Raw genomic sequence first — 13,605 nt, 5'->3', positions numbered from 1 at the left:
TAATTAATTGATGTGATGTAATGAATTGATATGTGATATAATGAATTGACATGTGATATAATGAATTGACGTGATATAATGAATTGACATGTGATATAATGAATTGACACGTGATATAATGAATTGACATGTGATATAATGAATTGACGTGATATAATGAATTGACACGTGATGTAATGAATTGATGTGATATAATGAATTGACACGTGATGTAATGAATTGATGTGATATAATGAATTGACACGTGATGTAATGAATTGATGTGATGTAATGAATTGATATGTGATATAATGAATTGACATGTGATATAATGAATTGACGTGATATAATGAATTGACATGTGATATAATGAATTGACACGTGATATAATGAATTGACATGTGATATAATGAATTGACGTGATATAATGAATTGACATGTGATATAATCAATTGACGTGATATAATTAATTGACATGTGATATGTTGAATTGACATATGATATAATTAATTGACAAGTGATGTAATGAATTGATGTGATGTAATGAATTGACGTGATGTAATGAATTGACATGTGATATCATGAATTGACGTGATATAATGAATTGACGTAATATAATGAATTGACATGTGATATAATGAATTGACATGTGATATAATGAATTGAAGTGTGATACAATGAATTGACGTGATATAATGAATGGACATGTGATATAATGAATTAACATGTGATATAATGAATGGACATGTGATATAATGAATTAACATGTGATATGATGTATTGACATATGATATAATTAATTGACAAGTGATGTAATGAATTGATGTGATGTGATGAATTGACGTGATGTAATGAATTGACATTTGATATCATGAATTGACATGTGATGTAATGAATTGACATGATATAATGAATTGACATGTGATATCATGAATTGACATGTGATATAATGAATTGACGTGATATAATGAATTGACATGTGATACAATAAATTGACGTGATATAATGAATCGACGTGCTATAATGAATTGACATGTGATATAATGAATTGACAGGTGATGTAATGCATTGACGTGATATAATGAATTGACATGTGATATAATGAATTAACATGTGCTATAATGAATTGATGTGATGTAATGAATTGACGTGATGTAATGAATTGACGTGATATAATGAATTGACGTGATATAATGAATTGACGTGATGTAATGAATTGACATTTGATATAATGAATTAACATGTGCTATAATGAATTGATGTGATGTATTGAATTGACGTGATGTAATGAATTGACATGTGATACAATAAATTGACGTGATATAATGAATCGACGTGCTATAATGAATTGACATGTGATATAATGAATTGACAGGTGATGTAATGAATTGACGTGATATAATGAATTGACATGTGATGTAATGAATTGATGTGATATAATGAATTGACACGTGATGTAATGAATTGACGTGATGTAATGAATTGACATTTGATATAATGAATTGACATGTGCTATAATGAATTGATGTGATGTAATGAATTGACGTGATGTAATGAATTGACATTTGATATAATGAATTAACATGTGCTATAATGAATTGACGTGATATAATGAATTGACTGGTGATGTAATGAATTGACATGTGATATGATGTATTGACATATGATATAATTAATTGACAAGTGATGTAATGAATTGATGTGATGTAATGAATTGACGTGATGTAATGAATTGACATGTGATATCATGAATTGACGTGATATAATGAATTGACGTGATATAATGAATTGACATGTGATACAATAAATTGACGTGATATAATGAATCGACGTGCTATAATGAATTGACATGTGATATAATGAATTGACAGGTGATGTAATGAATTGACGTGATATAATGAATTGACATGTGATATAATGAATTAACGTGATATCATGAATTAACATGTGATGTAATGCAGCGTTGTTCATATTGCAGTCGTTACAGAACTAAATCAACTCCTCCTCTCTTATTATCTCCACTATTGTAATGCAGGTGGTTAAAAGTAGTTGGAGACTCACTGTCTGCTGTCTCTGGTGTCCAGTTTTACTCCTGTTACAGCTCAGGTGGGACAAGCTTCATTGACATGCATCTGTATGTTTCACTCATTGGACAAATAAATTCTGATTCTATTGTGTTTTCGTAAAGCAGGCTGCTCCATCCACCAGAGAGACAGAGTACCAGTGTGACATCATGCATGAAGTCACCGAGAGGTTGGATGTCAGACGGAGCGCTTAGTGGGGAAAAGAACTGCAGCCACAGGACTGTCCTACACAACACTGAACAAAGTTGAATAAGAGCTAGGATAGAAGATTAGAGATAAATGTAATAAAAATGTATGTAAACATAATTAAAGATTCTAATCAAATATATAAATGTAAATTGAAAAAAAATTAAAGGCAAAATGTCTGTAAACCATTGAAATCAAAAGCCAGGCTGAAAAGGCTTTGGAACCGTATTTTTTCCTTTTTTTTTAATTTTACATTTACAATAATATTTCAGTTGAATCGGGCCGTATGATGGATTGGTGACCTGTCCAGTGTATAACCAAAAGTCTGCTGGCATTGGCTCCAGCCCTCCTGTGACCGTGCTGGGGATGAAGCAGGTGCAGATGATGGATGGATGAATTAAACTGAATTGCCATCATGTCAGACAGACTGGCTCTCAACTAATTCCCTTATAAACCCCTGTTTATGTCCAAATGTATGTACACATGTATTCATGTACAACATTTTCCATGTGACTTGTGTCTGTTAACATGTCCATTTGTTTTTGCAATAATGGCCTTAACCCAATTAATGCAAAGAGTTTAATAGTGCTCAGTGTCACTCAGAGTTTGGCTTTATACTCAAGAAGCTATATTCAGTCATGGAGGATGGAAGAAGCTGCCTGAGGTGCATTTATTAAGTATGACTCCACTGCACACATCCAAATATAACAGTAAGAAGTAAAAGAGCACCCTCTATGTATCACTATGTGTGATGACAGGGTGCCTGGCCTAATTTTAAATATGTATCCCCTGATAAGCATGAGGAAACTGATAAAGATAACTGAAAACAAAGAATAGCTTTGTTTGAGAAACATTTGTTCACGTTGTCCCTTTTGTCTCCAGCAGCTGCTTATTCAGGCTGTTTAATCAGAATCAGCTTTATTAGCCAGGTACGTTGACACACACAAGACATTTGACATTTGTAACTTGAGCTCTCAGTGTGCAAAAAAACAAAACAGTCCGACATAAATAGACATATAAACATAAATAGACATATATACAGCTAAGAAAGAAAGAAACAAATATATACATATATACACCTAAAACAATGGTGCAGATGGGTGGAGTGCAAAAAGTCCAGTTATCCATCCGTCCATTATCTATACCCGCTTTGTCCTGAACAGGGTCACGGGGGGCTGGAGCCTATCGCAGCTCACTTTGGGCGAAGGCAGGGTTCACCCTGGACAGGTCGCCAGTCCATCACAGGGCCAAATCCAGTTCAGTTATATTGAACATATTAAGTGTTGAGCAGAGTGACGGCCTGCGGGTAGAAACTGGTCTTGTTTCTGGTTGTTTTGGCACACAGTGCTCTGTAGCGCCTCCCAGAGGGGAGGAGCTGAAACAGGGTGTCCGTGCAATCATCTCCACAGTCTTGAGCAGGTTCAGCTCCAGGTTGTTCTGACTGCACCAGAGAACCAGCTGTTCAACCTCCGGTCTGTATGCAGACTCATCACCGTCCCTGAGGAGGCTGATGACCGTTGTGTCGTCTGCAAATTTCAGGAGTTTGACAGATGAGTCTCCTGCGGTGCAGTCATTGGTGGAGACTGCAGAGGGAGAAGAGCAGTGGGGAGAGCACACACCCCTAGGGGGCGCTATTGCTGATTGTCCGGGTGCTGGATGTGATGTTTCCCAGCCTCACCTGCTGCGTCCTGTCAGTCAGGAAGTTTGTAATCCACTGCCAGGAAAGTGGGTGAGGGGTGTGAAAGTGTCTTATCCTACAGTAAAACAGGTTTAGGTCGTCAGCCAGTCGGGGATTTTCTACAGTGTGGGGAGATGGGGTCTTGTAGTTCGTCAGGTTTTTCAGGGTTTTCCACACTGACGCTGGGTCATTGACTGAAAAGCTGTTTTCAAGCCTTTCAGCGTAGCTTTTCTTTTCTGCCTTGATCTCTTTTGTCAGTGTGTTCCTGGACTTGTTGTACAAGACTCTGTCCCCACTCCTATAGGTCTCCTCCTTGGCCTGGCGGTGCTGCCTGAGTGTTACTGTAAACCAGTGTTTGTTGTTGTTGTTGTTGTATGTGCAGAATGTTTTGGTCGGCACACACATATCCTCACAAAAACTGATGTATGATGTTACAATGTCGGTGACTTGGCTGATCCTTTGAGCTCTTCAGAGCAAAATACCTGTATGAACTTTTACTGAATACTGAACACATTTTAAAATATTAAAAGCAGTTCATTTATGTGGTTGGATCATAATAAATTCATTACATTTTGTGTTGATGTTACAGGTACTTTCAGTGACCTTTACATACAGTAAAAGTATAGTCAGCAATAAGACACGCAAAAGAGAATAAAACAATATATTGGAACCCATATTGAGAAGAAAAGACAGCAACAACAATTTCTTTTTTACTTCCATACCAAAATTGAGAGCATTCATTTCCATTTAAACAATTTTAAAATGTAGCTCGTCAGATATGGAGGTAGTATTTGTCTTTTTTCAATCAAGTATAAAAAATAGCTGAGAGCAATTTTCTAGCACTGCAGTTTTTATAATTTTACTTAAAAACCTTATTCTTCAAATTTATTGTCAATTCACCATATGTACAAGACATACAGGGAGATCTAAATATTGTTTCTGACAGTCCCACAGTGTGCAAAATAAAAAAGATAAAATAGGAAAAGTATAAATTGAATTATTCTTGAGACGTTTGCTTTTTTTTTGTCTTTCATGCTGCTTAAAAAATATATAAAAATAAAAAAGCATCATGGTCAGAGAGATATAATGTGTATTTGGGCTTCGGTTTTATAGATATGCTGTTTTTGTTTGAATGAAAAGAAAAACACCCCAGAGACCATATCACGAGTTAAATGCAAAACCAATACAGTTATACACTTCATCATCACGTTTTCTTCCTCTTAAACTTAAACCTCTTTTAAAAAATACACTCAGAAAATAAGAAGGAGATGCTATTTTTTTGTCTAAGGCAGACCACTTCAGTCGATGCAATATTATTGTGTGCATTGACACTCCACAGCTGATGACTTATATAGTATGTATCTGTGTGTCCACATTTGCCTTCAATATCATTAACTATTTGTCTTCCAGTCAGCAGCAGGTGATTTTCAAATGAAAAACCTACAAATTAGATGATCTTGTCCAAACCCTGAAAGAATATTTCATTTTCATAGATTTCTTACAACAATGAAAGAAAAGTATTGATACATTACAGATCTTATTAAGCCAACTATTCACAGATCTGAAAATACATAATCACTCATCTTTTTTTTCTTTCTTTTTTTAAAGAAAAAAAATGGGTAAATAAAACCCAGTATACTTTCCCTTGGATGGGATTCACAGTTACAGTTCTCAGTTAATCTCATTAAATCATCTTAAATCGTCTCAGTAGGATCAGCTGTATCTGTATACATGTTGTTTCAGTTCTGTACTGTCTATAGATTATGGGTGAGCAGAAACTGAATAAATTAGATCACATTCACATCTTCAGGCTTCAGCTATAGTCTTGTTTTGCTGAAAACTTTACATGATGAAAGAAATGTCAAATGCCTGTAAAAAACTGAATTTTTCCCTTCTCGGCTAACTGCTTGATGATGTCATACTCATGGTATCCTGGATGCGGTCCAGTTTTCAACATTTTGTTTTTGAGTTTTTCCCAGTAGTGGCTCCAGTTTCCATCGGTGTCTGCTCCATAACCGAACACATGGACCTATAGGAAGAGAAAAATGATGTAATAGGTTAGATATATAGTTACCCTGTTGAAAAGTAATATAACCATTTTAACTATTTCATTAAAGTAATGGAACTTATTACATTTTATAACATTTTGATTTTATTTTCTAACAAATGTTTTAAACTGGGCAATATCCTGAGAAGTCCTAAAAATTGAATGGAAACTAGACATGTAAACTGGTCAACTGAACATTTGGAAAGTGCTCAAATCAGCATGACATCACACCCTGCTCATCACCAGAAATATCACTCTGACTCCTCAGTGGGAATATATGATTGGAAACGAATGTCATACAATATGCAATATAATGTTGTTTTTATTTGTTGTAGGTCTAATTAAATGTGACCTATTTGGTGAAATTGGGTCTCTTTTGGTCCTTATTTGTCGCTGAGCACCGTTACCATAACACCACAGACAGTCACGCACTTAAAATCTTGGCAGCGGCTGGCTTGACCGGTTATGTTTTAACACGACACGGTGCTAAAATCTTAAAAATACATGAGTACATCGATTTATTATTTCAGCAGATGTCTATATTACAACAAGATTGAGCGAGCTAAGCAGTTTAGTGTTTCTATGTGCTGTAGTTATTCATAAACGATCTCTATAAAGTAATAAAACGGACTACATCTCGTCTCTGTTGCTACATTGTTGCTAAGTCGGTTCAAGTCGGACTACTTCCTGGAGTAGCATGTATGTATTCATAGCTCCACAAAACCTCTTATGGAGGAGGTTAGGGTGGATCTTTGCATTTTTCTGTTGTAGAAGGACTGATTATTTTGTCCTCTTTCTTTCAGTGTGGTCGCATTAAGAAGGGGTTGTTTCATGGCCAGTATGTGCAGGAGGAATAATTGCAACTCTTATAATAGAAAATGGTGTGTGAATAAAACTAGACTTGAAATTATCCAATATAATGTAATCTTACAAAGGTGATAGTTCAAAGAGATACTTTTGGTCATACTTGTTATTGAAGGCAACAAATAAAAACAGGACAGATTTATATTTGTTTAAACAAAAAGAAAAATCTGAGTACCGTAGATCATTTTGGAGGTCTATCACAAACATTTTGCTTTTTACTTTGGAGCAAACTTTAAATAGAAACTCAACTTTAAAAATGAACTTACCTCATCACAAATGTGCAGTGCGAGAACAAATGTCATGAAGCCAGTGGATGGATACTTTCCCTTATTGTCCAGCCACTGGTCATGAACATACTTCATGAAAGCTGGATTCACCACCATCACCTGTTCGGAATCAGAATTAGCCTTTAACCTTATTTTTATGAAGTTTGTCGCTGAATACATTTAAAAAATAATGCTTACCAAATCCTTGTTAGCTTTTATCTTTGTTTTTACCGGCATGTATGATCTGTTGGAAACGGCATGAAATGACAAATCCAAAATCAAATGAATTACTTGAAAATATGACGTTGTTTTAGTTTTCTCTCAGAATGCCAACTAAAATGGTATTATTTCACATAGTCTATGCTAGACTGTGTAGCACAGACATATCAGAGGACACTGTGTCTGTGTCACGTTTTGTCCTGTTTAGTCGTAAAAGTACATGTATGTCTGAGTAGGGTCGAAGAGGAAGGTCACGTGACGAAGTATAACCCTGTTTCTAATTAAGTTGGGATGCTGTCTAACATGTTAATAAAACATAACGCAATGATTTGCGAATCATTTAGGACCATATTTAATTCAAAGTGGAACAAAGACAACATATGTTAATAATGAGATATGTTATTGTTTTATTGAAAAATATATGCTCATTTTGAATTTGATGGCAGCAACATATTTCAAAAAAGGTGGGACAGGGCCAACAAAAGACTGGTAAAGTTGTGTAAAGGAAAAAATGTCAAATTAAAAACACCCAGTGGAACATCTCACAACAAATTATTTTAATTGGCAAAAGATCAGTAACATGATTGGGTATCAAAAAAGCTGAATTATGGGATGACATTTCACTTTCAAAACTCCAGCAACTGGTCTTACAGTGTTGTTAAAAGAAGAGTTGATTCAAAACAGTGGTAAACATGCCCCCGTCCCAACTTTTTTGAGGCGTGTTGCTGGCATGAAATTCAAAATGAGCATCTATTTTTCAAAAAACAATGACATTTCTTTATTTCAACATTTAACATGTTGTCTTTGTTCTATTTTCAATTAATTAAGCGTGTAAATGATTTGTAATTCACCACAATCTGTTTTGATTTACATTTTACACAGTGTCCCAACCTTTTTGGGCATTGTCCAAAGAGTGATACAGTTGAGGCAGTGGGGCTGGTTAGGGGTGGTGGAAGCATCAAACCAAGGACTTATATCCAGTGGAGCAGGGTTCAAGTCCGTGAGAAGATAAAGTAAGTTTCTTTAAAGTATCATAAGTCATTTATATAACGTAACATATTGCGTGATATACGTAAAGTAAAATTACTTAATTTAATCCAAACCATGATCTCTTTCTAAACCTCGCCAAGTCGTTTTTTTTCCTACTCCTTTCTTTCCAAGTTTAGGTGAGGCAAAACAACCCTGACACGCTATCCTTTAGTGGACTGAAAAGTGCATTATAAGCTTTGATGTGATACAGTCGGACAAGTGTATTGTCAACATTTAATGTAGGGAATGACGCTTCAGTTGATTCATGATTGAGCCACCTCCTCCTCTGCTTATCCTAACCTCTGCTACTCCCGATGGACTTAAATCAGCAGGGAATCCTGTCTCCATCAGACTGTAGATCTACTGTACATGTCTTGAAAAGGAGGGAAAAGTCATGAAGTCCAGTCCCTGGCATGGCAGTCAGTCATTACTTTTTACTTTGCTCACATTTAAGGGCTCACTGCTTCATGCACTGGGGAGTAAATGTATATTAGCAACGGATACCTTGAAACTATTTTAGGAAGCCTACAGCAATGAAGCAATGAGCCGGGCGACGTGTTTTGAGTGACTTTCGTGTTTCCGAGGGGCAGAACTGTCCAAAAAACATGGTTTTCATCCAGGGTTAGACTCTTAATGCTAAGCTCTACTGTGATTTTCTAAAGTGTCTGAAGGGAAACATTCAGTGCAAAGGACCTGAACTGTGCTGGAGTGGCACTTCTCCACATGACAGTGCACCCGCTCACAGCGCCATGAAAATGAACAAGTTGCTTGCCCACCCCACCTCGATTTGCTGGTGTTGATTTTGATCAACCCCTGAAACTTGGAGTACTTACACACAAAGGTTATAGCGTCTCTGTGCATGTCACAATGCTGTGCACTATTCACGTGTGACAGGAGCAGTCTTGGAATTATTGATCCACCCTCGTAAGCCTACAGAACCTTTCAAAGTGGGTAGTCTGTTGAAGTGGGATTGAAGTTTCACATCATAACTCTATGACCACAGGCTTCCCCCGACACCTCGGGTCACACTGAAAAGAAGTCATTTTAATTGCTGCAGTTGATTCATAGGTCATATCTATTTTAGAGATTGAAAAAAGTATTCATTTGAGTATTTGTGTAATGACATCCTCTTCATTACACTACATTGAACACATATGCACACAAATGTAAAATTGTACTCACTTTCCTGTAAAGCCTGTTGTGAAGGCCCCAGTGAGCCACTCGATGTCCAGTATCTTGAATGGAAACAGCACCAGATGACTGGTGTCGTCTAAGTCTATGGCACTCTCTGGATACATGACACGATGAGTCGTTTTGGTCCCGACGTCTTTTTCGAAGCCTTCGACACGACCACCGTTCATTCTTAAAAGCACATATGAATATATTTCTTATGACACTGTTTGGTTTTGGTTTTAGAGAGGTGACCTTTATTAAAGTACACTTCCTTTAGCTGACAATGTACCTTATGACGACATCATGGGTATCTATCAGATGCCCATAGTGTGATCTCCTGAGATTACCAGAGTTCCCCACTACAGCACAGCTCCTGCAGAGCTCAGGGCTCTGTTCTATGAGATCCGGACTGGGTGGGAACATCTGAAACATCCTGGCCACTGCTGTTTTATAGGTGTTGAAGTTGCGAACTTCCGCCTGTAAGCGCTGGCAGACATATCAAAAAGTTAAACCATCTCCCAGGTGTGTTTTAAATGTTACACAAGACAATTTGCATGGACAAAGTTCCTGGTCCGCATCTGTAGGAGGGACTCTTTTCTTTCTGCCTGGTGACAACTTACCTTCCACCAGTTGAAAACATCTTCGGGGAGATTGTATTGCATGGACAAAAATGGCTGTACAGATGTATTTCCATGATGCAGTAGTAGGTTATCCTCTGTTAAACATTTCTCACAAGCACACACATCCTGAAGCTGGAACCCGTCAGATAAACGGGGATATGTTCTTATGAACACAGCGATGACAAACAGCAAGAAAAGGAACATCTTCCGTTTTGACATCATCTTGGATTGATGACACTTGTGAATGGGAAACATTTTCCTATCTGTGGACAAAGAGTGTGGTGAAATACACAAGGGAGTTTATAAATGAGGAAAGAACTGTAATAGAAATAATTCACAAAATGCAATTTAATCATGTGTTAATGATGTAATATAAACATGGCATACATTTAACCAACTTTAACATAATATTTCTATTTAGCAAGTCAAACTTGTACATTTAGATTTTTTTTTATTTTTTTTAGATTATATTATTTATTTACATCTTTAAATCAACAAAAGAAAATAGTGTCTGTCCCAGCAAGGGAAAACCTGTAATACTTGATGCTTGATTGGATATCGTGGTTCTTAGTCCATATAGTGTTGGTCTCCAGCAGCTTCTCAATATTATGTTCGATGTTTATTATGGAACATGATATCAAATACAATGACAGTAAGAGTGTTGTCATGATGTGTTGTCTTCAAATTGTCTAATTATATCTTCGTGTTTATAATAAGGTAAAATATCTTGGTCAAGAACAACCGAATCATGATGATGATATTAAAGAAAATGGAAGCAAACATTCTTTCATGCAAATTCTGTATGTGCACTGAGGTTCTTTGTTTAGAGCATGTATGTCAAGCTCAAGGCCCGCGGGCCAGATCCGGCCCAGCGTGCAATTATATCAGGGCCGCCAGATAATTTTATATAGATCTATTATTATGGCCCGGCGATATGAAGCGCTGATAATACACAAACTACAGATCCCATAATGCAGTGCTTCAGTTGCCTTTACGGACGCTCGGATACCCGGGAACTTTCCCACGTCAATCAAGTCAGCTTCTGTTGCGCTACAACTGGCTACAACCCTGTTGAAAAGTTATTGCGATGCCCCTCACAATGGAGAAGAGAAAAGTTGATTCTGAAAACAGAGCTTTTCAAAACCGATGGGAGGCTGAATACATGTTTACTGACATTGCCGGTAAACCTGTGTGTCTCATTTGTGGAGCTAATGTGGCTGTAATTAAGGAATTTAATCTACGACGGCACTACGAGACAAAACATCAGGAGCTGCAAAACCTGAATGCAGAGAAGATACAGAGAGTAGAAGAGCTAAAGAAGACTCTGAGATTTCAGCAGACGTTTTTCACCAGAGCAAAATCCCAAAGTGAAGCTGCTGTGAAAGCAAGTTTTATTGTGGCAGAGGAGATCTGCCAAATCAGCCCGTCCATTGACCGAGGGAGAGTTTCTGAAGGGATGCATGATGAAGGTGTGCGATGTCTTGTGTCCAGAAAAAAAGCAGATGTTTGTAAATGTAAGCCTGAGTAGAAATACGGTTGCTGATCGGATTTGTGAGATGGCCACTGATTTAAAAACACAGTTGAGTGAGAGAAGCAAAGACTTTACTGCATTTTCTCTTGCTGTTGATGAAAGTACCGAAAGGGACGAGACCGCATAATCACTGACATGTACGATGCAGTGAAGGCATTTAAAGTGAAGCTGCTCTTATGGGAGACACAAATGCACCAGTCCAACTTGCCTCACTTCCCCTGTTGCCAAGTAACGTTGAACCAAGTCGGCGCAACGGTGTTCCCAAATACGCACTTTGCTGACAAACTGAGCGCACTACGCACTGAATTCGCACGGCGCTTTGGTGACTTTGAAGCACGAAAAAAGAAGTTCGAGCTGCTTCACAACCCGTTTGCCGTCGACGTGGAAACTGCTCCTGTACAGATTCAGATGGAGCTGATTGAGCTGCAGTGTAATGAGACACCAAAACAAAGTACGACACCGCAGGGCCCGCACAGTATATTCGCTCCATTCCTGAAACAATGCCCCAGCTCCGTCTGCATGCTGCTCAAACCTTGTGCATGTTTGGTAGCACATATCTGTGTGAGAAGCTGTTCTCAGTGATGAAGATGAACAAAACAGCACACAGGAGTCGTCTCACCGACGAACACCTGCAGTCCATCCTGAGGATCTCCACAACACAGGAACTCACACCAAACCTAAACCATCTTATTGCCAAAAATAAGATGCCAAACATCCTGCTCTCACAAAATGGCATAACAGCAAAGAAAAAATGTTTTGATTTATTTTACTTAAAAGCACTATTTTTATTTATCTTTTTCAGGGTTTTTTTGCAGCATGTTCATATTTCTAACTTGTATAATTTTGACAGGATATATTTTTATGGAGAGCAAAATACTTTATTTTATTTAAAGTTTAAGTTGATTTATTCTGAAATAATATTCCTGTCTGTTTTATTCATATTTATGTTCAAACATGTAGTTTCAGTGTGTTCAATAAATGTTTATCCTGTTCGGCCCGCAACCTGAAGTTTGCTTTGAGTTTGACACCCCTGGTTTAGAGCATACTGTTCACCCTTTTATACTGCGCAAACTAATAAAAGCAAGCTTAAACAGACACTTCACCTGTCCTGTAATGATACATAATAACAACAATAAAATGAATAATACAACTTTATTAGTTGTAGTTTTCATATAAACCAAATAAATACAAAAATGTATGTTACCATAATAAAACGAAATAAAGAAATTCCCTTAATTAAAATATATAAATGTTAATTAAATGTATTTCTTACCTGATCCAAGTGTAAGTCCGCTTCTGCCAAATGATTTAATCAACATGCACGAGTGGTGAAAAGGCAGGACGTAATTGTGACCGTCTCCCGATGAATAGTCTTGTAGAACAGGTCGGAGGAGGTTTTCAGGAGAGGATGATTACCTATGTGTTGAGGGTGTGGTCTGATCTGGTCAAAAAGAGCTTTTTATTTACTGCACCAATGTTTGAGTTTCTTAACCTTTTGTATCATTATATAATGTTAAAAGCTGTGAAGTAAATAATTCAATACACAAACAAAGCATGCAAATTCTATCCAGTCTGTATGATTAGCCTGTAAAGAAAAAAGAGAGGAAGGAGATTGTAGTCAATTTGCGTAAAGCAAGGTGAAAACAAATCAAGTGCTTGCGGAGTCTTCCGCTCCTCCAAAACAATTCAAAATCAATCATTGCAGAGGCTGTTAATAACTCCAGCAGGTGTACACTATAAATGCAGTGAGATGTTTAATACGGATCCACAAGTTTATAACACTCATTCTCTCCGTTGGTTCAAGTTGCTGGCTTCACTGCCAGCTTTTAAACTTCACAAAATAATGCTTGTAATCAACAAACTTGAAAGAATAGATGTGGTCAGTCCTTGTCACGAATACCATCAAACAGATGATGCAGCCAATCACAC

The 13,605-nt window shown here is 37.1% G+C and overlaps 1 protein-coding gene across 1 annotated transcript; it reads right to left on the bottom strand.

Annotated features, from left to right (window-relative positions):
- Positions 1-4,475: 4,475 nt before the first annotated feature.
- LOC138215021 (CMP-N-acetylneuraminate-beta-galactosamide-alpha-2,3-sialyltransferase 1-like) lies at positions 4,476-13,022 on the bottom strand. The gene is made up of 7 exons (XM_069176949.1): positions 12,950-13,022; positions 10,146-10,408; positions 9,815-10,011; positions 9,535-9,714; positions 7,303-7,348; positions 7,105-7,224; positions 4,476-5,956 (listed from the first exon to the last, which is right to left on the bottom strand). The coding sequence occupies exons 1-7, from the start codon at positions 12,993-12,995 to the stop codon at positions 5,789-5,791; spliced, it is 1,020 nt and encodes a 339-aa protein (XP_069033050.1). The 5' UTR covers positions 12,996-13,022; the 3' UTR covers positions 4,476-5,788.
- Positions 13,023-13,605: the final 583 nt, after the last annotated feature.

This window comes from Embiotoca jacksoni, unplaced genomic scaffold (genome assembly GCF_022577435.1).
Source record: "Embiotoca jacksoni isolate LCO1_2020_lvr unplaced genomic scaffold, fEmbJac1.0.p SCAF_7, whole genome shotgun sequence".
NCBI lineage: Eukaryota > Metazoa > Chordata > Actinopteri > Embiotocidae > Embiotoca > Embiotoca jacksoni.
The sequence above is the reverse complement of the archived record's forward strand: the minus strand, read 5'-3'. Positions and strand labels throughout refer to the sequence as shown.

Coding starts and splice junctions, on each gene's coding strand:
- LOC138215021 (XM_069176949.1), bottom strand. CDS start 12,995: ATGTTGATTAAATCATTTGGCAGAAGCGGACTTACACTTGGATCAG. Junction 10,012..10,145: donor ATGTTTTCAACTGGTGGAAG/GTAAGTTGTCAC, acceptor TATGTCTGCCAG/CGCTTACAGGCGGAAGTTCG. Junction 7,225..7,302: donor TAAAAGCTAACAAGGATTTG/GTAAGCATTATT, acceptor GATTCCGAACAG/GTGATGGTGGTGAATCCAGC.